The sequence below is a fragment of the Tauraco erythrolophus genome, chromosome 4 (assembly GCF_009769465.1).
Source record: "Tauraco erythrolophus isolate bTauEry1 chromosome 4, bTauEry1.pri, whole genome shotgun sequence".
NCBI classification, from domain to species: Eukaryota; Metazoa; Chordata; class Aves; order Musophagiformes; family Musophagidae; genus Tauraco; species Tauraco erythrolophus.
Genome location: NC_141468.1, coordinates 17,001,604 through 17,024,129, shown reverse-complemented (window position 1 = coordinate 17,024,129; position 22,526 = coordinate 17,001,604). Strand labels below are relative to the sequence as shown.

Below are 22,526 nucleotides of genomic sequence, written 5' to 3'. Positions count from 1 at the left end.
ACATAAGACGTCTCATATCCGTACAGTTTAGCAAACCACAAACGAAGCAGGACAGAAAAAAAAAAAAATCCCAGGAATATTAGGCTATGAAGCCCATTGATATCAAAGACAGAAACAGATAAGATGGTAGACCAAACAAGAGGAGCAAATATAAACACGCAAAGATTCCCCCCTGTGCTTCAACACACTTCAGCGTTAACATGCTGGAAGCCGCATGCAAGATGCAGAAGGCAAAATTAAAGCCCGGCTAAAGCATTTCGAGACTAAAGCCGAGCCACCATCGTTTGCTGCTGCTTCGGTCGCCTGCACAGGTGCTTCACGACGACCGAAAAGGCGCTTTGTTAGCGAGAAAGGCGAGAGAGACGGGCCGGGTAGCAGGAGAGAGCGGGGACCGGCCGGCCCTCGGCCCGGGGAGCCCGGAGACGGCGGCGAGGGGATGGCGGGGAGCGGAGCCGCGCGGAGGGGACGAGGCGAGGCGGGGGCTGGGAGGAAGGGAGCAGCCGCTTTACCGGGACGTGGAGGCATCGGGGTGGCATTTAGGAAGGAGGAGGAAATACAGGTGCCGAAGAGCAAATAAGGGGGTGGGAGTGGCTGGAATAGGGGCGGAGGAGAAGAAGAAAAATCAGTCCCGGGGGCTGAGTGGTGAGGGCAGAAGGCGCTGGGGTAGATGGGCGCGGGGGGAGGATGGGGCAGCAAGGAGCGGCCATAGGTGCAGTGAGCGTCGTGAGGGTCGGCCGTGAGGGAGAGCGGGACCCAGAGCAGCCGCCGGGCGCCATGAAGGGGATGATCCCCCGGGCCAATCGGAGGGAACCACGCTCGCAGGAAGCGGAGAGATGAGGCAGCTGGAAGGGGCCGCCCCCGTGGCTGTCCGGCCCGCGCCGGGCGCTGGGGGGAGCCGCCCCCTGCCGCCGGGGCGCGCTGTCGGTTGCTCGGTCGGACCTGTGGGGCGGTCCCACTCACGGCCGTGCTGAGCGAACCGCGGGCTCGCTGCGGGGACGCTGCTCCCGCCATTTCACCTGAGGGGCGACTGTGCCTCTCGCCCGCCCTTCAGCGGCGAGCCTGTTTGATTACAGAAGGATTTCGGCGTTCGTACGTCCCCCAGTTTAGCTAATTTTTAAAAGTGGTTTGTATTTTAACTCTTCAAGCAGGTTGCCGCACGTCTGTGCCTCCCGGCGGTCAGCCTGGGGGAGGCGCAGGCCTGGCGGGGCCGGCCGGTTCTTCGGCCTGGGGGAGGCGGGCGCCAGCCGAGGGGCGGGAACCCGCCGTCCCGCCGTCGGTTCGCCGTGCCCCATCGCTGCGGCGGCGCTGCCCGCGGCCAGAGGCGCTGTTTCCTTGCCTAAAGCCTGGATGGAGTTACCGTGCTTCCATATGCAGGAGTTGTGATTGCATGGGAATGCAGCGACGCCAGTGTTTGTCATCGTCGTGGTGGCATTTATTTATGGTCTTCCATTTTCCGGGGGCGTCTGGAGATGGTTTAAATAAAAAGATGGCAATGAAAGGAGGCCTTGGTCTCTATTCTACATTTTTTTTTCCAACTCGGTCCTGCTTCTCGTCTTTTGAGAGATCCTTTTTTAAAATGATCTTAATGAGAATTTCTTTTTATAGGGTCTCAAAAAGCAGAACAGTCCAGTTCGCTGAAAGGAAAAATATGATAAGGTACTTAGGCTATCTGAAACAATCCTATTTACTGTTAATTCATTGTGTAAGTAGGATAACTGTTCTACAGAATCACTGCTGGTTTTATATGTGATCTAACATTATTTACCACTACAAATCATTTTTAAGAAAAATAATCCTAATTCTTCTTTTGAATATTTCTGTAAATTAGCTAACACTTAAAATGCATTTATACAGCTGCTTCCTGAGGCTCATACTTCACTCACAGGGGAGCTGGAGTAAGTATTGTACTCGAGTGGCGTACTGTGAAAGCTGTGGTTAGAAGTATTTACAGTGTAATCTTGTTGATTTTTTTCCTTTTCCCAAGAATTTAAATTGTTTGGTGTAGACAGAGAACACATTCAAAGTTGTGTCTTTCATTCAGCCGAGATTTGCTGTGTGTCGTTGATAGATTGTATGGGGGGAGGGGGGGGTGCAGAGGAAGGGAACATCAGTCGCTGAGCTGAATTCCTGTCTAGATTACAATTGTCAGGTGAGTAATAAATCTTGATCTATCACCACTTGGCTTTTTTTAGTATTTAGATCGTGATTGCAAAGCAGAAATATTTTGATAATTGATTAAGTTACATAAAAACTAATCTTTTTGCATAATGGCTTCGTGAATTGTCTAAACACACAGTTGCACAAGGCCAGCAACTATCAGGAGACAAAGACACTTACGCTAGTGTACATTGTGACCTTCAGTATTTCTTTGATTTTAATGTTCTGTTTTCCATTCTTTGGAACACAGTTTTCCTGAAAAAACGTGTGACCATTAATAGATCGGTATCTCAAAGTTTCTTTGAAATTGTATTCACAAAGAATCGTAATTTTTTACTCCTTTGCTACAAGTTTGTTGTGTCCCAGCTTAAAGCTTAGTCTCGAAAAGTGTCACTACTGTTAAAAACCTGGATGGTAGGAAGAACTTGGGCTTCTGAAGGACTACCTGGTTGAGAACGGTGTTAGCTGGCATAGTGGAGGGATCTGAATGATTTGCCTTTGATAGAGGAAATGGCATTGCTTTTTGTTAATTGCATAAAAGGTTGAAGTCAGAATTCAGGAGAAGTCTGGATAAACTGTATGTGAGCTGATGTTGATACTAGGATATTTATAAATAATAAGTTTGACAGAGTCTTACTAATATTTTATCAAAATTTAAATTGTTGTGACCCTTGTGGTGTTAAATATACTAGTGGCATGCATGTAAGTTGATGCTTAATCAGCAGAACAAGGTTCCCCAAACTTGTGAAATCTGTGTAGGTAAGTATGCATATTCGACTGTTTGGGGTCTATAAGAAATAAATCTTTAGGGTTTTTTTGAAAATTATTCCCTTGATGCCAGGGAATACTGTACTGAAGCTATATACTTGTACTGAAGCCAGGCCAAACAGGTTGCAAGAAAATCTTGGTAAATTTCTAGAAAAGTTTTACTTTATAAGAATATTGTTTTGATTTTAATGATAAAGAACATTAGCTCCATGTTTTGGTGGTAGTGGTTTGGTTTTTTACCATTTGAATATGATTGGTGAAAGCTGAACGTAGCGAAAATAGCAACTGTTAATTAAGCTTTATCTAGTCTGAGTGTAATCTGTCAATCACCAGGGTTTCGATCGTTTAATTTTCAGGACACTTCTGCAAGACAATCTGAAGGGGTCAGGATACTCTTACATGAGCACCTCAACATGCCCAGCAGGACCAGTGCATCCCAGCTCTTTAAACAGACATTGTATTTCTGCACAGACCTGCCTATGCAGTGAATGGAGGCCCTGTAGCTTCACCTGTGCATAGCTCTGTTTTTTTTCAGGTTCCAATCCTGCATGACAATACTTTTTTTTCCGAACTCCTAGCACACAGCACTTCTTCCATGTCCATCTGACTAAGTCACAACTTCCAGCTACAACTTCCAACGTTTTCTCTGTGATACCTTGTCCAGCTCTCTCATATTTTTCCTGTTCCCACTCTTTCACTCCCCAACTTCAAATCGACCCTGGATTCTCCAAAGCTCTGGTCCTTTTCTACCCTCTTTTTTGTTGCGGGCTGCTTACCCTTCAAGATACAGCAGAGACTCTGGCTCACTGTTCATAGGCACCTACTGCCTTGACTCCACTGCTGGGAGCTCAGGGTAATAGTCACAAACTATCTGGTGAGGAAGGGTGGGCAACATGTGAGCAAACCAGTTGCTGTTGAAATGCGCTCCGTGCAGATGGTCAGTAAGGGAAAGATTGCCTTCTGCCGAAAAACAACTGCTTCAATGACAGTGTTTGAAAGTAGGAGGCATTTCCTTTTGCAGGTTCGCTGCTGGCATTTTCTGTGCTTGACTGGATTTCCATCATACCCAGCTGCTCCTTCCATATGACAAGGGGAGATCAGGAACAACACTTCCCTTCCATATGACAAGGGGAGATCAGGAAAGTGAAGGGAGACATTAATTTTTCTGCTTTCTCCCAGCTGGTATAATGAAGTTCTTAAGAGAAAGATAAAGCAGAGGTTATATATTCTTGATCCTGGGCAAATGATATAAATCTATGCACCAGTTCCCAACTTGCTAGCATGCAGTGTTATTGCTGTGCTACTGTTACATTGGTTATATTGTTAGGGTCCATGACAAAATCTAATAATTCGTCTCATTTACCGACTTCTGTGTGGTGCTTCCTGTGTTTGTAGAGATTCCAGATGTTACAGGGTAGACACAGATAAAATTAAACAGCTGATAGTCAGCCAGCCATCATTCTGTCATACTTTTAGGTAATAAACCTGTGTATATTGATAGATTTAAACACTCCCCAGAAGTCTTTGTATTAAATTTCATTTGGGACTGAAAATGGAGAATCTTCAAAATGTCAGTTTAGCTGGTTATATTGCCAAGCTAGGCAAAAGAAGGTATGTGTAGCTGTTGAGGCTTTTGACTGAGCTCTGGTTTGTCTAATGGCTGTCTGCTCTGCGCTTGTTGTCTTCTGCAGCCAGGGCCCTCATGGGTGATGGCAGGAGAGGGGCCCTGTGAGAGTGCTGTTGTGGTCGCAGCCAGGCACCATGCGTATCACGGGTATTGGTGACTACAGTTGGAAAATGTCACATTTCCCAGTTACTTCACCATGCAGCTATTTCTGCAGCTTCCTGAAGCTTTATTCGTTTCAGTCTAAATATCCTTTCTCAGATTTCTAGTGATTTTGTGCTACTTTTGTTTTCCAGTTCTAAGAGAAAGAAACTCTTTCTTCTGGCCAACAAAGAAAGAAAGTGATTTTCAGTCCATCTCACTTTTACTAACAAAAATAACTAAATAAAACAAAATGTTTTTGTCCCAGGTCAAGCTAAAACATAATATTTAAATTTTCAGTTCTTGTAAAAAAAGAGAAACTATGAGGGCAGACTTCTTTCATATCAGAGACCAGTAGCTTGGACGCCCACCAGGACAGTGGAAGAGCTGGTTTCACTTTGTGCTTCTGACCAGAGAACCAGAGCCAGTGGCTCCCGTGGAAGCTCTCTAACCATCAGGCTTTGGTGGCTCTGCAGTGGATGCTCTTTCTGCCTCTGCTGTTGTCCTCCAGTGGACACATTTTTCTCTCCACTGTTTTCCCTCCTCAAACTGAAGCTGTCGTCCTTCTGTTGGTCAGATTCTCCTCCCGATGGTCTCAGTTTTCTAGGGTTTTTGGAAGCTTGTGGAATTTACTATTTTGCCTTTTCTTTTACAGTTCTTTAAATTGTAGTCTCCTGGCTTCTGATTGTTGCTTATTTCCCACCAAAAAACAACCCCAAACATACACTTTAGTTCCCAAACATACTACAGTATAGAAGGTTTCTGAATTGGTAATAAAACGTTTCTAAGCCAGTAGGCCACAAAGGTTCCTCAAGAGCCAGAGAGATTGTTCTGAGCTCAGGATATTTTCTGAACAACATCAGTTTAACCTTTGCAGAAGAATTTGCTTTAACCTAGAGAAAAATACTTAGGATAATTTAGGCTGACAGGTATGGAAAATCTAATAATAGGGATTTAAAACAGAACATTGCCACAAATTTGAGTGAATAAAAATAGGACAATCTTTTCTTAGCACTCTCAGCAGTACAGAGAGCGCTAGCGGAATAAGAGCACTGTTATGCCCTATTGACAGCTGCTGTGGTGGGAAACGCTTTCCACTGAGAAGCTCCATTATTTTGTGTTGCAGGGTAGTGGCTGTCAGGAAAAAACGTTGCTATCATCCTAGCTCTGTGTATATAGTCCTCATACAAATTGTACTTAAAAGCTATAACAGAACTGTAATCCCTGGTTTACTAAGGGGTTTCTTTGGTCTTTTATTTGTCTGTCAAAATATATCTTGATATTTTAAAACAAAGTATGATTGACTCTTTGGAAGCGTGTAGGTAAATCTAATTCAACAACTGTTCTTCATGCTGCTCGAATCAATTTGTTGGCAGAGCTGGAAGGACCGTACCCTCTGGCCTATGTTGTGTGTACTTTGCAGTTTTTGCTGTCTTGAAGAAAGCAACTGAACAGATGCCTTTCCAAAAAATCTTTGGTCAAATTGTCTTTAAAAGTAGCCATTTTTTGTGACTAATGTGAAGCACTGTGGCGTGAAGGGCTTGAAATGACCAACAGCTCTCTGAGAAGCAAACCTTTCCATGTAGCTACATTAGTGACATGTGCAAAGCAAGTATTGGCTTTTAAAAATCTTTTCCAGTTGTCTTATTGCAAAGACTTTAGATTATTCCTGATAAAGTCATCAATATAAATATAGTTTCTCTTAACTCTTGCGAGTCTTATACAACTCTCCCTTTTTAGTGGAGACCCTGTTTTAGAAGATAAAGTGTGCATGATTAGCTCCTGCAGTTGTGGCATTTATATGTATAACCTTCAGCGCTTCTGTTAAAAGCCTCAAAATGCAGTTTTCTCCTCGTCATCATGGAGGAAACTCGTATGTGGACTTCGTAGGGCTGAATAAAGCCGGGAACCCAGAGTGTGCTCGGGAGGGTAAATCTGCTTTCCTTGGTGTAGTTTCCCTTCACTCCCCTGTGGAAGGTCAGCAAGGACACAGCAGGACGCTCTGGGCAGCAATGGGTGACAACAACCTGTAGGAGCAAATACTCCAGGGTGAAGCACTTCCTCAGCCTGGGTCTTTGTTGGTGTCTCAGAATCTGTAGTGGAGCCAGCAGGTGTTCTCCAGACAGCTGCGGAAATGTTGCTATATGCAAGAAAAGAGCAGGACATGCCAGGGGAGGAGTTATTTGTGGCTCCCCAGGCTGGAGTTTGCTTTGTGTTTCTACCTGGAGGGCAGCCTTCATCAGGAGATGCCTGTTCCATGGGGTTTTGCAGTTTATTATTCAGGTATAATAAATCATCACTAGAAAAACACGTTCAAAAGCTCACCATAGCTGTCCCAACAATGTACAAAACAAAAAGCAGAGCTATATCTCAAGCCCTGAGGAACCATGGTTACTGTCACAATGGGGGAAAGACTCTTTACTGAGACTGTGGTAAGGGAACACCAGAGCACCTACGAGTTCAGCTTGACCATATGGCTGTGCTGATCTGACAGTTCTCTGCTGCTGGTGTTCCAGCTTCAGCCTTTCTCCTCATACCTGGCATCAATACTGCTCTGTCTCTGCTCCCATGCAGCATGGCACCAGTGGGTGCAGTCCTACGGCATCTGGACACAGCGGCCACAGCTGAGTCCTGGTAATGGGGTTTGTTAATACCCCCAGGCTTGATAAAGGGTGAAGCAGCCTTGGGGTTCATCCAGGAGGTCTAGTTGGGAGGCCAGAAGAGGGAGAGGGGCCAGAGTCAGCCCTGGAGACCAGGCTGCAATGCCTTGTGGAGGTTGGAAAAGCTCTTTTGTTTCCTTTTCCTCTTGTGTGTCTTCAGTTGTTTCTTCCTGAGCATATTCCTTTTCTTTTTTTCTTTCTAGTCCTCTCTGCTGTGCTTTCATGCAGAATAATCCCTTTTTTTCTCTTGAGTTTAGGGAGAATAATTATTTCTGATTAATAGGCTAGTAAAGCAATGAAAAGTGAAAAATTTCAAGCACTTTTGTTTATTGATGTGAGAAGGTTCCTATAAACAGCCTTGTCCAGTTGTATTGCATGAACTCACCGATTCTGAGTAAACTGACGTGAGATCACAACAAGGTATGTGATGGACTTCTCATCCTGCCAGTCCTACTGCCAGCTTGGAAACATCAGGACGTTAGGAAATAACATGAAACATTGTATCTTGAATGCATATATGTGTCTTGAATAGCATTTTGAAAATCACACTGATATTTTAAAAGAAATCTGCTCTGTCTTTTTTGTCTTTAGTGTTGACTACTACTATCAGCAACACTGTGCCTGCCAGGGAGATAATATTCAAGTTGAAACTGCGTTTCTTGTTTGTGATGGAAAAAACCAAAGACTTCAAACACCTGACTTGCACGCGAAAAGTGAAGGACACCATGGAGTGCTGTGAGCGTTAGAAAATGGAGAAGCTTCTCGTAAACGATAAATAGACTTTACATCCTTTTAAAATGTGGAAGAGCTCTTTTAAACAGATATTAAATTCAATTTTTAAAGTAGCTGTTTGCTCCAGAGTGCAACATACGGAAAAGCAGCCAGCCAGTGGGATGCGGAGGCGAGGAGGCTGGGGGACAGGGTGGCCTCCCTCTCCCCATACCCCTGAGCCTTGTAGCATTTTCTTCTGCTGTCCTTAGCTCTCTCCTCATCAGATCTGTCAAATAAAATATTTCTCTGATTTTATCGTAAGCTTATACTTCATTCTGGTTTTATTATTCAGTGCCACTTTCTCCCAATTTGTAGAACACAAAAAAATGCACAGTCTTTGCCTTTGAGAAATTATGTTTTAAGCATAAGCTACGCTTGAAGAAATGAGAGCGGAAATGAAGGAGGAGAGAGGCAAATGTGGCAAGATGGTTTTGCTTTTCATACCGTTAGATTTCATTTATGATTTCGACCAGATCCTTATGGCTGGGATTTGTCTCAGTACGCTTTAGTTGCTTAAAATATAGGTGTCTGCCCTAAGCTAGGGAACTGGGCTGCCCATAACCGAAGGAAAGCAGCAGATACATCCAAAGGGGGATTTACCTAAAGAAGGTGATAGGATGGACCCTGTAGGGAGCTCTTGTCTTTCTCCATTGACTCTGAAGGAAGCCCAGGTGATTTGTTTAGATTAAATACTTACTTTTCACATGGCAAGAATAATCCCAGGCTCAAATAATTTTGTTTCTTATTGAAAGTTTAAAGAAAATGAGATTTATTTTTTTTTCCGATGTTTTTCACATTGTCATTATAGGGGAAAAAAATCCATTTACCCAAAGAGACATTTTTATTCAGAACGTCCGTCAGAGGAAAATGCATACCTGTATGGACTGGTACCAGCTGCCCATCAGCCGGCATCCCTGGGCCAGGCTCTGAAGCATGGCTGGTGCCTCTACTCCTGCCCTCTCACTGCTGGTTGGTGTCCCTGAAGGGAATAAAGTACTAGCAATTCCTGTCCTTTGTGTGTATTACGGATATGCCTTGGGCCTAAGAAATGACAACTGTAGGACCTGTGATGACTCGAAAAATCATGCACCAATGCTATCTACCCTGCAGCCAGCATGGGACGGGTGATGCATTATAAATCCAGGTCCTTTACCAGTGGAGAGATTAAAGAAGCAAGAAAGAAGTTTCTAAATCCCTGCCTCAAGCAGTTTAAAACCTCCTTGTTGCTTGGGGTCCTACATAAATCAAAACACGGGACTGGCTATATTCTGCAAATAAATCTTCTTTGATATTTACTTCTCACATAGCTTCTTTGTAACAAAATCTGAATTCATTACCAACTACGCTAATAAAACATCAACTATTCTATAATTTAGTAGCATCATCATAATAATAATACTTTCTTCAGTTATATGTCACTCTTTCAGAGACCACTTGATATACTGCTTACACATAAAAAGTAAAAAATTAATATCTTAATATATAATTTAGCCTTTTATTTCTTAATATTGAAACCCACTAAATATAAGCCATCTGTACAATAATTAGTCATGCATGAATACAAACCAAATGCAGATTAAATTAGCCTGAAAAAAGTCTCCCACAGGTGATTTCCACATGCACTTCAAGAAAATAATTTCAAAATGTAAGTATATGAATTATTTCTTCTACAGTGAACGATCATAGTAATGGCAGAGGGCACGTAGTACTAAGTATTGCAATAGGATTAAAGAACATGTATCTTTTTTTTTCTGAAAGAATAGGAATTACCAAAAGAAAAGCAATGATTAGTTTATAAAACATATTTTGCACATATAGAAAACCTTTTTGTTTAGGATGTGATGATACTTTACAATCATGAATTAAGCCTTACAAGCAGTTCAGAGGAGAACTGATTAACAAATACATCACAACTCAAAATGTGTACCCAAGACAAGCTGCCATTCCGAAAACCGGAATCAAAGTGCCACAGGTTTCAACGCAGACACCAAAAACCAGTGGCTGTTTCTGTGCATGAGCTGGTGAACGCCATTTCGGAGCTGCTCCATTGCTGCGTTTCCCCTGACCGTGCTGCACCCCGCACACCGCCCTGCCCGTGCTTGACGCTGGGGGCAGTTCCAGGCGAAGCTTGTGCTGAAATGCAAAGCTGCGACTCAAATTGCCGTGTTGTTTTCAGCTTTAAATTGAAAAAAACCTAGTGCTCATGGCAGTGATCCAGAGCTAATGTAAAGCTGGCTCGTGATGTCCACACAGGCACAATCACAGCTTTCAGGCAGGCATGTTTACAGTCACCTCCAAACCCCAAACCAGCCCTTCTAGGCTGCTTGCACCCCTGCTCTGAGGAGTCGTCCTTTCTAGCCCGTGTTCAGATAAACCAGTGCCAATAGGCTGCTGATGTGAAGAAGCTGTAAAGACTTCGAAGTCTGGTTGCAAACAGGACCAGCTGAGCAGTTTTTTAGTTAAACAACCAATAAAGAGCTGTTTGCCAGCACTTTAAGTATCCCAGCCTTCTCTTTTCAGTTGCAGGAACTTTTTCTGCCGTAACTTAACCTGTCACAATTTTCTTTCACTGCACATGTTTGCTGATGCCAGAAGCTCTGACAGAAAGAGTTCACAAATCAAGCCTTTGGCAGGTTGCAGGCTGGGTCTCATTCTCACCTACACCTCGGTGCCTCGGGGGACACGCTCTCTTCTCCAGCTGAAGCACACAGGTATGCCTTTGCTTGCTTCCCTCAGTCGTTGTGTTCATTTCCAGCTGAAACACTTGGCTGTCTGAAACCCAGGTAGGACCTCTTCACTGTTTAATTTTCCTGCTAAGCATGGAACTGAAGTATGTTGGGATTTTGCTGTCCTTGTTTCTCTGTTAAATGGAGTCATGTTTGAAGAGTGTCATTGGTATTGAGCATCATGGTGTTAGACAGGGTAGGGACTGGGATGTGTACCTGCCAAGATTACTCTTACTGTGGATACCTACATTTCACTACAGTGCTGTTGCACTGTAAATGCTTATTATTATTATTTTTTATTAACTGGAAAATGTTTGTTCGGTTTTGCCTCGGACACCAGCTCCGCTGCCAGCTCTCCCTGTAGCCAGGGAGCCAGGCGCAGCTCTACGGATGCTTGCCGGGATCATCACCCCATCACACGCCCAGCTCTCTGCGGTTGTGGCAGGTGAGAGGAGCTGAAGCAGCACGAAAGGCTGGTGACCCTTGATAGCTTTCCCTACCTGTGGTTACTGAAATAAGCCATCTAGGTATGGCTATTTTGTCATGTGCTGTACAGAGCCGCATGAACTAAGCCTGTGTGGAGCCTATAACATCTGAAATACTTTTAATGCCTCTGCTTATGTTCCCCCTGCTTTGTGGGAGGGATATTTCATCTCAGCTCACTCAGCACAGTGATGACTGTGTGAAGATGAGGAACAAGAACAGAGCTGGGAAGGAGCCCTTTGGGCACATTCACATGGAGATGGATGCCCTAGCAGCTGGAGCCATCTTTGGGTGCGCTGGCCCCACTGGTGGCTACAGATGGAGAAAGAGGTGGAAAGCACAAAGATGGGGAGCAGGCTGTGGTCTGGGAGCTCTGCTTGGTGGCAGGATGCTGGGTCGTCCTTTATTCCCATGGCTGCCTTCTGTTTTTCCAGGAAAGGTTTTGTATCGGCAAGTATTACTTTTCTCCAGGTGAGTAGGAAAAGGAAGGATGTGAAGTAAATGACACAATGAACTTGCTTTGGGTTCACACTGAGGTTCCCACACATGGGTCTTTTGCATTGATACTGACTTTACCTGTTTTTCTTCACTGCACTTGAAGATGCGCTTGTAATCTTGTCTGGGCCAAAACTCACAGCACCTGACGTCAGGCATCTCTCAGTGGCATCTTCATTAGGACCTTGGTCTTTGTTTTAAGTAATGAAAACAAGAACCTCTGGAGAAAGAGTTAGATCACTGCAAACAGCCCTGCTGAATCTAGTCGAGATTAAATAGCTTGTATTTGAATACTACAGTATTTTTGCTGATACCATTCTGGTTTTATTTTGCACTAAGCGTGAATGTGTTTTCAGAGTCTTCTCCAAAAGCCCTTGTGAAGTGTTCCTCTACTTTCATCTGGTTTCAGTGCCAAAATTTCTCTAGAAAAAAAACAAAGCCAGGGGTTCCTTTTAATATTTGTATTTTTATTGTGGCTCTGTTACTTTACTAAAGGCTAGCTCTGGGTAAGCCTACATGCAAGGGGTGCCTTGGTGAGACAGGGCACCGAGTCACCCACCTGTTCTCTTGCAGCAGTACCAGTTTGAGTTTCATGTGGAGGCATGGGGCTGGGGCTGGCCATCCTGTTACACCTCAGTAAGTACAGATGTTACAGTTTCTCAGACCAATTTTGAAACATTACCATGTGATTTATGTATCTCTCCAAGATTTGTTGGAGTGCTTCTTTTAAGTACGCTATTAAGACACACCTGATAGTGAGTCCTTATTCCCCACTCTCCTGCCTAGGAGCTATGAGTGATATCAAACCTTTAAGTACCAAGAAAAGATACGTATTGTAATTGAGCCTGAATCAGGTCCTGAAAGGGGCAATCAATATCAGCTAATGAATAATGAACATGGATCTGCATAAATAAAGAAGAGCAGGCTAACCAAACTTCTGTGTTGCTTTATTCCTAAAGAGTCAAGCGTCACTCATCATCTGAAGTATAGCCTGAGCCATAAACTGAAATCTGGCCATAAAATACTGTACTTTTACTGTTGTTAATTGCATTACTGTTTCCAGTGTTCTGTGAGATCTTCAGGTATCGATTGTTTGGGGTTTTTTTAACTGCACTTTTTATAACAAGTTGAGCCAAGTAAAGCTGAACAGATAAAGCCTCCAAGGTACCCATTCCTGTTCAGGATTTCAGGACAGAACTTGTTTAAAAGGACAAGCCCTGTAAGGGAAGTCTTAACATAATGAGGAAAATATTTAAAGTTGTTTCAGGCAAAATAAAGGAAAAGATCCTGCAATTATTTAGACAATTCAGAATTATTCGGGTTAATTATTAATGACCATTCTATAGAGTCTGAATCGAGGGTTCTGGGACTGGACCAGGGGGTTCATTGCAAATCATCAGAAAATCTTGGGGACCCCTGATGTCAATCCTGGTCTCAGTTCTACCATTATCAGTTGGAAATAACAGAAATCAGCGGAATTAATCTAAATCTGGCTCTACTCACAGAGTCAATGGATATGCCTGTTATTTTGCTGCAGGAGTGCTGGCTATGGGTATGCCAGGATAGGAAGCATAATAAATTATTGCTCATAGCATATTGGCATGTTTACTGAGCAATAATGTGCTGAGAATTACAGTTTTAGCATAGATTCGCAATATGCCAGCTGTATTTTTTGTAATGATTTTGGAGCGGGTGTGTTCGTTACCAAAGCTCTTCAAGATTCACCAAATCATATTATTAAGGACAGAAGGAGTACAGGCAAAGGATAATTTAGTTTTTTGCCAATTTTAGGATTTAACTGATTTTGTCTGGAGAATACTGTTGGGTATACAAAACAATTCCATCTCTCTCTGATCTTCTTTTGTGCTCAGTGCTGAAAGGACTCCAGTGTGCACAGGATGACTGTGATGCTGGGTCCTGCCACCCAGCCGTTGGGGACCTCCTCCTGGGTCGCAGCAAGCAATTAACAGCCTCGTCAACCTGTGGAATGAACAGCCCTCAGAAGTACTGCATTATAGGCTACCTAGAGGTTGGTTCGCTCTTTTGTTTTTAGTAAACTGAACTCTGCTTACTAACGATATTCTCATCTGTGAAAGGAATTTGCCCAGACTAGGATGTTTCTGCTGGAGTTGTCTGAATACCCATTAGATAACGTGACATAAGTCTGGTGGAAGGCTACGCCTTATTGCAGCACATATGGAGGGTTTGGCAGCAAACAGCCTCCGTGGTGACGCATAGCTTCTCAAGAGGGAGAAACATCCATGAGATGCAAATGAGCACAGGGATTTCTGAAGGAGCTTTCTTCTGCGAGTCCTTTGCCCACTCATGCCTCGGAGGTGAAGACCACAGTTTGCGCGTGCGTGAGTGCAGGAGGAACATGATCCGGCGGGCTGTAGGCTCTGCCTTGATAGACCTTCGCCAGAGGACATGTCCCATACAGTGCTGAGACCTGAGGCAGCCTGTTAAGAGATTCACACTGTGTCCTCTCACGTCTTTTGATCTGAAATAAGACCGACGTTGATAAAAGCAGAGGCAGAAATGGGAATTCCCCTGTTGCACATCTTGGAGGACTTGGCTCCACCGAGCTAATAAATTGTCACAAATAGAAATATTTTCAGTAAATACCAGCTTAGACTGAAGAGGAAGTTAATAAAATACAGCTTAATTTATAAGCAATTGAAAATAATTATCGTGTTTGACCTTCTGGCAAAATAGTGTGGCACATTTGCAGAGTAAAGCTCTGCCATACTGAGATGGCATCAAGCGCTGCTCCAAGCTGCATATTGTAACCTTGGTTTTATACAGAATGTAAATACCTCTTTCCACTTCTGAAATAGCCTGAGTCTTGGCACTCACTGCTTGGTAGACAGGCACAAAAGAGCCGTCTCAGAGACCCCATCTTTCCGGCCCTTAGCTGGATGATTGCCTTTTATTTTTGCTTTTTACGAGGAGATCAAAGAGCAATAAAAAATTAATATTTTCACTTGTCTGTACTTATCCTTTGAATTATGTAAATACAGGCTCATGAAAAGGAACAGCTGTTCTGCAATAATCCCTGTGATTTAATGCTACTTCAACGTATCTTGACCCTGGTGACTGCCTTTTGAAGAGGGTGAGAGCTACAAATTTTGCTGCTTTGCAGAGCTCAAGAGACTGAGGCTCATGCTCTGGCAATGTGTTCTGCTCTATCAGATTGCCTTAAACGTGTGTGTCACCTATAGCATATCGAAGTCCCACTCAGTTCAATTCTCTTTCTCACCAGCACGTTCTTAATGCTTTGCTAGAGACAGGCCAGGAAGCTTTGTGTCTTGTGTCTTGCAATGCAAAGTTCTCCCTCCCCCCGTTCTCCTCCTGATGACCTGTGTCAGGTGTCATGTCAAGAGCAAACCTTACTTGTGAAAGTGTGTGTTAGTCACCTCAGCAGGCTGCCACGAGCCAGGACTCAGTTGGGATGTCTTACTGAAAATTCAGATTGAAAAAAAATTAGAGTTCCACTGCTTTGTGTTTGAAAAGAAGCACTGCAAATCGTTTTCAGTCTTTAATGTGCTGTCTTATTTCTAAGTGTAGATTAAGTGGTTTTTAGCCCTATGATTGGATCTTACTTACACGCTTTGAAAGGAAAAGAAAGAGGGCTCAGCATTGAGGAGAGTAAAAAGTTGCACCCTTCAGAGGCAAATGGGATCTGCCAGACTTGCCTTACGTGGACGTGCATGTGCTTGTCCTTTGGGGCACAAAAAGATTTTTATGGAGCAATCTGAAACATAAGTTGACTGAGTATCATATCGTATGTGCCTATATAAACCAGGGAGCGGGTGTGTGCGGTCCTGCCAAATGCTTCTATAATGTGAGCTCTCCTTACCAGAGCTTGCGAAATGAGGTGACAGAGTATTTTTTGTATTTCTGTCTCATCTTGTACATTCGTACACTTGTCAAGTGTGGTATAGAATGACTGAATATAACATATATTAATCGTAATGTTTAAAACACATGAATTATACCATACCTGTAAATCTGTATTTCTTCTTTTATTTAAACGTGAATGATTCCCAGGCGATTTCATAATACAAAGATGTGCAAACCATTACTAATACTTCTCTGTAGATCCTGAGCGTGCCAGGCAGGGTGCCTTTCCACCCATCCCCTTCTGGGTGGTTTCCAGCCCTGCTCCTGCCACTGACTTCTACTTTCTGTTTTTGACAGCATCCCTGCCAGCCTCCCAGCCACTGGCACTGAATCTGTGCCTCCTCCTTCAGCTCCCTCTGGGGTGCTGTGTCATCCCCTCTCCTCCCTGGCTGTGTGTCAGCCAGGCACACAGCTTGAGCATCACCTTCCACTTTAGCTTGTCCCTGAGTCCTTGTACTCGAGCTCTGCCCAGATCTCGTGGAGTCCGTCTACGTAGCACAGCCGCCCTGCCCACCCTGGGCATCCTCAGGCAGAGCCACAGCCATTCGCTTCCCCGTGGCCCTGACGGCTGCAGTCGCCTGCTGCTTGGGCTTGTCCGCATGGCTCAGCACGGGTCATCTCCCAGCCCTGTGTGTTAACCTTGTCACCTCTCCTTACATCTCCCACTCAGTCCCCCTCTTATCACCTTAATAGGAACTCCTTGCCCTTGCTTTCAAAGCTTTTTTGCAGATAAAAGCCTCTCATTCAGCATTGAGATATTGGCTAATCATTGCCACCTTGTCTTCTGCTTGTTACATTTTCAAACAAGACCCTTTCATCCTATTGACATCCTGATTTTCGTCCTTTGCATCATTTTTAAACAGTTTCCCTACGCCTTCAAAAGGCACTGACAAGCAGTTGGAGTGGTGGTGTCAGCCCAGACCACCTACTTACACTGTGCCTGGATCCAACCTTGCCTTCTATTTGTACAAAGCAACTGCCTGCTGCTCCTGAGTGGGTCTCCGAGCTGCTAGAAAATGTTAAAAAGAGAGATGAAAAAAATGTATAAATGATTTAGTGAATGTTCCTCTGCAAAGCTTCTTCAGATCTTGAAATATCCAATCCTTCCTTGTATATCCTCTGCCTCCTTGCTGCCATCTCTCGCTGAAAGTTTCTACAACCTTATGAGATATGAATAAAAGCTCAACTTTTAAAAAATAAATTTCTCCAGAGAAACTCTTGTGAAACAAACCCTCTGGCAGCTAAACCCAGAATAAACACCTTGACAAATTTTTTTTTCTCTTACTGAGATCCTTTCTCCACAATTAAAAAATGTATTTTTTAGAAAGTACCTGGTGCAAAACAAGGCCAACGTTTACTACACCCATGCTTTGTGCACATGATGGTTTCCTTGGGCTTGTCCATTACGCACGAAAGCCTGAGTGATTAAAAGCACAGGCACCCAAAGCAACATGACAAGTTTCAGTCTTGCAATCAAATCTTTAGAGAAGAGACCAAATTCATCTTTTATTCTGCTCATTTTGTTTTCCAGGCTGAACAGAAGTGCTTTCTCTGTGATTCTAGATACCCATATAATCCCTATACGCAGCACAACAGTCACATGATTGAAAATGTTATCACAAATTTCAAGCCCGATAGGAAAAAGAAGTGGTGGCAGTCAGAAAATGGTAAGTTTCTTTGAGAAAATATTACTGCAAAATGTTGCTGGGAGATTTAGTTAAGTAATTGGCATTCACCACGTTGCCTTCATGGAGAGATGAAACAAAACTGCATCTGTTCTTTGATTTGGTGATACTGAGTGATTTAAACCTATGTGTGTGTAGCAACATAGAATTTCAGAAATTCTGGTTTTGCACAGACTGATTTTAAGCACAGTATCTCCAAGAAGTGGCCAGAGGACCTGCAGCAGTGCTGTGTTACGTGTGGTCACCTTGTGTTTTTCACAAGATGTCTCCCTTCACGGAAATGTGATTTGTGGCAAAAGCTATATTTGCCTACAGATGTGTAGTGACAGAATATGTAAAATTCAAATATCCATTTAAAAAAAATAGTGCTTGCAGTGTAAGACATTAATAATTTAGGAAATAATTAAATAAAGACGGGCTATCAGCCCCCTTATTGCCATATGCTAATTTTGTCACAAGCTTCTCTGTAATAGTTCTTCACTGATTTCATGGAATCACAGAATCATAGAATGGTTTGGGTTGGAAGGGACCTTTAAAGGTCATCTAGTCCAACCCTTCTGCAATGAGTAGGGACATCTTCAACTACATCAGGTTGCTCAGAGCCCCGACCAACCTGACCTTGGATGTTTCCAGGGATGGCACATCTACCACCCCTCGGGGCAACCTGTTCCAGTACTTCACCACCCTCATTGTAAAAAATTTGTTCCTTATATCTAGTCTAAATCTACCTTCGTTCAGTTTAAAACCATTACCCCTTGTCTTATTGCAACAGACTCCCTAAAAAGTTTGTCCCCATTTTTCATGTAGGCCCCCTTTAAGTACTGGAAGGCTACTATAAGGTCTCCTTGGAGCCTTCTCTTCTCCAGGCTGAACAACCCCAACTCTCTCAGCCTGTCTGCATAGGAGAGGTGCTCCAGCCCTCAGATCATCTTCATGGCCTTGCTCTGGACTCGTTCCAACAGCTCCATGTCCTTATTGTGTTGGGGGTCCCAGAGCTGAAAGTAGTATTGCAGGTAGAGTCTCATGAGAGCAGAGTGGAGGGGCAGAATCACCTCCCTCGACCTGCTGGCCATGCTTCTTTTGATGCAGCCCAGGATAAGGTTGGCTTTCTGGGCTGTGAGTGCACGTTGCTGACTCATGTCCAGATTTTCATCCACCGGTACCCCCAAGTCCTTCTCCTCCGGGCTGCTTTTAATTCCTTAATTCTCCAGACTGTGTTGATACCAGGGGTTGCTCTGAGCCATGTGCAGGACCTTGCACTTGGCCTTGTTGAACCTCATGAGATTCACATGCAGCTAATTCTTGAGCTTGTCCAGGTCCCTCTGGATGGCATCCCGTCCCTCAGGTGTGTCAACTGCACCATTCAGTTTGGTGTCGTCAGCAAACTTGCTGAGGATGCACTCGATCCCACCGCCTGTGTCATTGATGAGGATATTATCCTTACAGCTTCTCTATGAAGGCATGCTAGGAGGAATAGCATTTACTCTATCTAATTTGACATACAATTTATGAATATGTAAAAAATATTTGACTGGTTGGAAATTAAGGCATAGAAAGATAATATGTTACCTCTATTTTGTCTATCCAACTAAAAGTTCATAAACCTTGTTTTTTCATGAAGTTTAGCAAGGAACTGTCACCGGTTACACCACTACCAATAAAGCTGTGGGCCAGTTGTGAGAAAATCTTTTCTTGCTCTCCTCATCTTTCATCTGAGATGAGGTCTCATGCACAGCGTGGTCAGCAAGAGCCCTGGGATACTGCATGCAGATGTGAACAATGGGGATGTCAGCTGAGCTCCTGCAACTCTCTACAGAGAATGTGTGAATTGTGGGGTTTTCTTCCGTACTCGTTGCAATATTGAAAGATGCCTGGTGTGATAGCTCTGCTCATTACAAATTTCAGGTCTGGCAGTATAGAAGGATTTAACAAATCTCTTTAGCATGAAGAAAACCCTGTATTTTTATTGAGTTTTAATTTTTTCTTAGAAATAAGCAAATGATTTGGATGAATTTTAAAAAATCTAGCTGAATACAGGAAGATGTAAACCCAGAACCTGACTATCACCATCATTTACAGTCCGAATGATCTGAGCAGGACCTTTAACCATCTCCTGCAGTCTCAGTGACACACAACATTGCCGGTGCCAGTGCCGGAAAGGAGGCGCATCACACTGCCCCCGAGAGAGTGATCCAGCTGCACACCGGGTTTTTGCACAGGGGATGCCCTAAAGAGCTGAGCTGTTGTGCTGGAAAAGGCGTCTTTAAATTCACCATGGGAAGGCTGTTTCAGCAACCTCTCCAATGTGCGCTTTGTGCTCTTAATCTTCGTTCTTTTTTTCAGGCATTGACCATGTCAGCATTAGATTGGACCTAGAAACTTTATTCCAGTTCAGCCATCTTATCCTGACTTTTAAGGTACATCTTTTACCAGAGCTTTTATGTAACATTATACATTAATTACTTAACCACAGGAATAAATTGCTTAGAGAGGCAGTGAAAGCTCCATCTTTGGAGGTTTGTAGGAACAGGTTAGATAAACACCTGTCAAGTATGGTTAAGTTATAGTTAATCCTGCCTTAAGGGAGGAGGATAGACTGAATAGCTTCCTATTCATGTGCCTTCTGTCCTATTTTTCCATAAATCTGAGAATTAAAGCTGAAAAAAATTAAATTGCAAAATAAGCCCTAAAGTTTTAGGACATCTGTGAAAAGCAGTTCCTCTTCCAAATTTACTTCACCCTTCTCATGTACATCCATTATGATCCAGATGGTTACAAAATTTTTTTTCTACAAAATTCCTACATTGTATGGTAAACTTCCTTATTTAGAAAGTAATCTTGTATCTATTTGAAAGGTTACCCTTCCCTTTTGCTAGAGAGTGGTTTGAGTGATGAATCCCACTTTTTCAGAGAATCATTTAACCAGCACAGTAGCCCTGTAGTGAGCCTACAAGCTCCCAAACACAGAATTTTAATTGGCAGCTGTTAGCATCCACTGAACAGGAGTGTCAATACAACAACCCCTGAGATGTCTTATTTATGCCTGGTTGAAGAATTCTTAAAATAATGTTTCTTGCAGACATTTCGGCCTGCAGCAATGCTGGTTGAGCGCTCCATCGACTTTGGTCAGACCTGGAAAGTGTTTAGATATTTTGCACAGGACTGTGCAGCTTCTTTTCCCAACATCTCTTCTGGTCCAGCAAAAAGTGTGGGAGACGTCATTTGTGATTCAAGATATTCAGACATCGAGCCCTCCACTGAAGGCGAGGTATTGCCAAGTGTCTGTATTTGTTTGAGTTCAGATCATATGTAGCTCTTTTTCTGGAGCTGAAGGTCTCTCATCCATATCCATCAGATCCACTTTACTGAAGCAGGAGGGAAAGACGAACACTGTATTTTACTGTCACCTTCACACCCAAATGAATTTGTAAAACAACTTGTACAAAACCTTCTAGTGCTCTTTCTTGATTTCCAAATTCAGATGGAAGTCCTCCTCATAAGAGATCTTGACTGCCCATCAGCCTCTACCGCTAAAGGCAGGGGCCTGTCCTTTGATCCTATTGGTGGGCGCTCATCCCATCTCTACAACACTCTAGGATATTGCTTTTCCTTCCTCCTGACTCATCAATCCACCAAAAGGTCTTTTTGCGCTGCTCGGCCAAGACAAGATTGAAAGGGTGAGAGCACTTGCTGAATCAGGGCCACAGCCTTGTTTTTTTCTTTTATGGGATCAGTAAAGTGGCAGTAGTAACTAGTAGGTCTCATTACTCATCACTCAACAGATGAGTTTTTGTACCCAAAAATAATAGCTTCAGTGATCTATAGAGCTGTATTAATTTGTTTTGCAGGTTGTTTTAAAAGCTTTGGATCCCAGCTTTGAAATAGAAAATCCATATGGGCCATACATCCAAGGTACGGACAGTACAGGTTTTCTTCAGAAATACTTTGCTGGTGTTACTTGTTTTCTACACCAAAATGGTCAAAAGCTCAGCTGGTGTAAGTCAGTGATGTTGAAAATTAGGTACCTAAAGATCTTAGGGAGACATCTGTATTAATAAATAAAATGGGCCAGTCTTGTTTTCTAGCTCTGAGGGAAGATGACAGCTCTGCAGAGCTCATCCATGCAGCTAAACTGTCTTTCCCTCTGGGATCAGGTGACCCAATCCACCCTGCTTTTTGGGAGCAGTCCCAGAGGTGTACATGAACCCATGAAGGCAGTGGCTGGGAAAATACAGGTTGGCCCTGGCCAGAGCCATCCAAGGAGGGTGCTAACGCTTACGCAGCTGTATGCCAGGAGTGGGTCCATGCCCTGGCACTGTACGGGCTGGGCTACTAGTCTCGGCCAATATCAGGTCATTTTCACTCTTTCTTCAGTATGGGGGAATTCCTGGATGACTGATCCAAGCTGAAGATTTCATACTGTTCATTTTTGAGTGAATTTGAGCTCTTGATTTCTCTTCTTTCCTTCCAGAGCTCATTACGTTTACAAACCTAAGGATCAATTTTACTAAACTCCACACCTTTGGGGATGCCCTGCTTGGAAGAAGGCACAATGATCCTCTCGAGAAGTACTACTATGCTGTCTATGAGATGGTGGTGCGGGGCAGCTGCTTTTGCAATGGCCACGCCAGCCAGTGTGATCCCATGCAGAACCTGCGGGGAGATGTCTTCCACCAGTCTGGGATGGTGCGTCATTAGCACTGTCTCCAGCAAGGGCAGTCTTCACTGGTATTCTGGGGGAAGGAAGAGATGAAGGGAGGGAAAGGAAAGAAGATCTCTGATGATCTTTGGATTGACTGTTTGCAACTCCAAGTTGTAAAATGTTTCCATACAGCTTCTTCCATTAAAACCTGGGCTGGATTGCTCAGAAGCTGTCTCTTTGTTGGCACTAGTGTGGTATTTCAAAAGCAACTGGGAGAAGGCATGTTGGTAGCAGCAAAATACCAGAGCTGTAATGGTGCACATGTAATGCAGTAAGTAGCCTGTGGTGTGTGCAGACTTGAATGGCCACTTGTTGGGTGCATTCCACACTCCAGCTGGGCTCAGGGGCTCTGCAGCGGGAGGGGAGGCATTGGCACAAAGGGTAGCTGATAATGCAAAGCTAACCCATGAA

General features: G+C 43.7%; 1 protein-coding gene across 2 annotated transcripts in view; it reads left to right on the top strand.

Moving 5' to 3' along the window:
• Positions 1–12,427: 12,427 nt before the first annotated feature.
• LAMB4 (laminin subunit beta 4) overlaps positions 12,428–22,526 on the top strand; it is a 42,862-nt gene continuing 32,763 nt past the window's right edge. For both annotated transcript variants that reach the window (XM_086609713.1, XM_086609712.1), the window contains exons 1-7: positions 12,428–12,461; positions 13,697–13,854; positions 17,260–17,395; positions 19,757–19,830; positions 20,493–20,681; positions 21,262–21,325; positions 21,885–22,099. In XM_086609713.1, coding sequence (XP_086465839.1) covers positions 12,428–12,461; positions 13,697–13,854; positions 17,260–17,395; positions 19,757–19,830; positions 20,493–20,681; positions 21,262–21,325; positions 21,885–22,099 — 870 coding nt within the window. The remainder of the gene's footprint in view (positions 12,462–13,696; positions 13,855–17,259; positions 17,396–19,756; positions 19,831–20,492; positions 20,682–21,261; positions 21,326–21,884; positions 22,100–22,526) is intronic.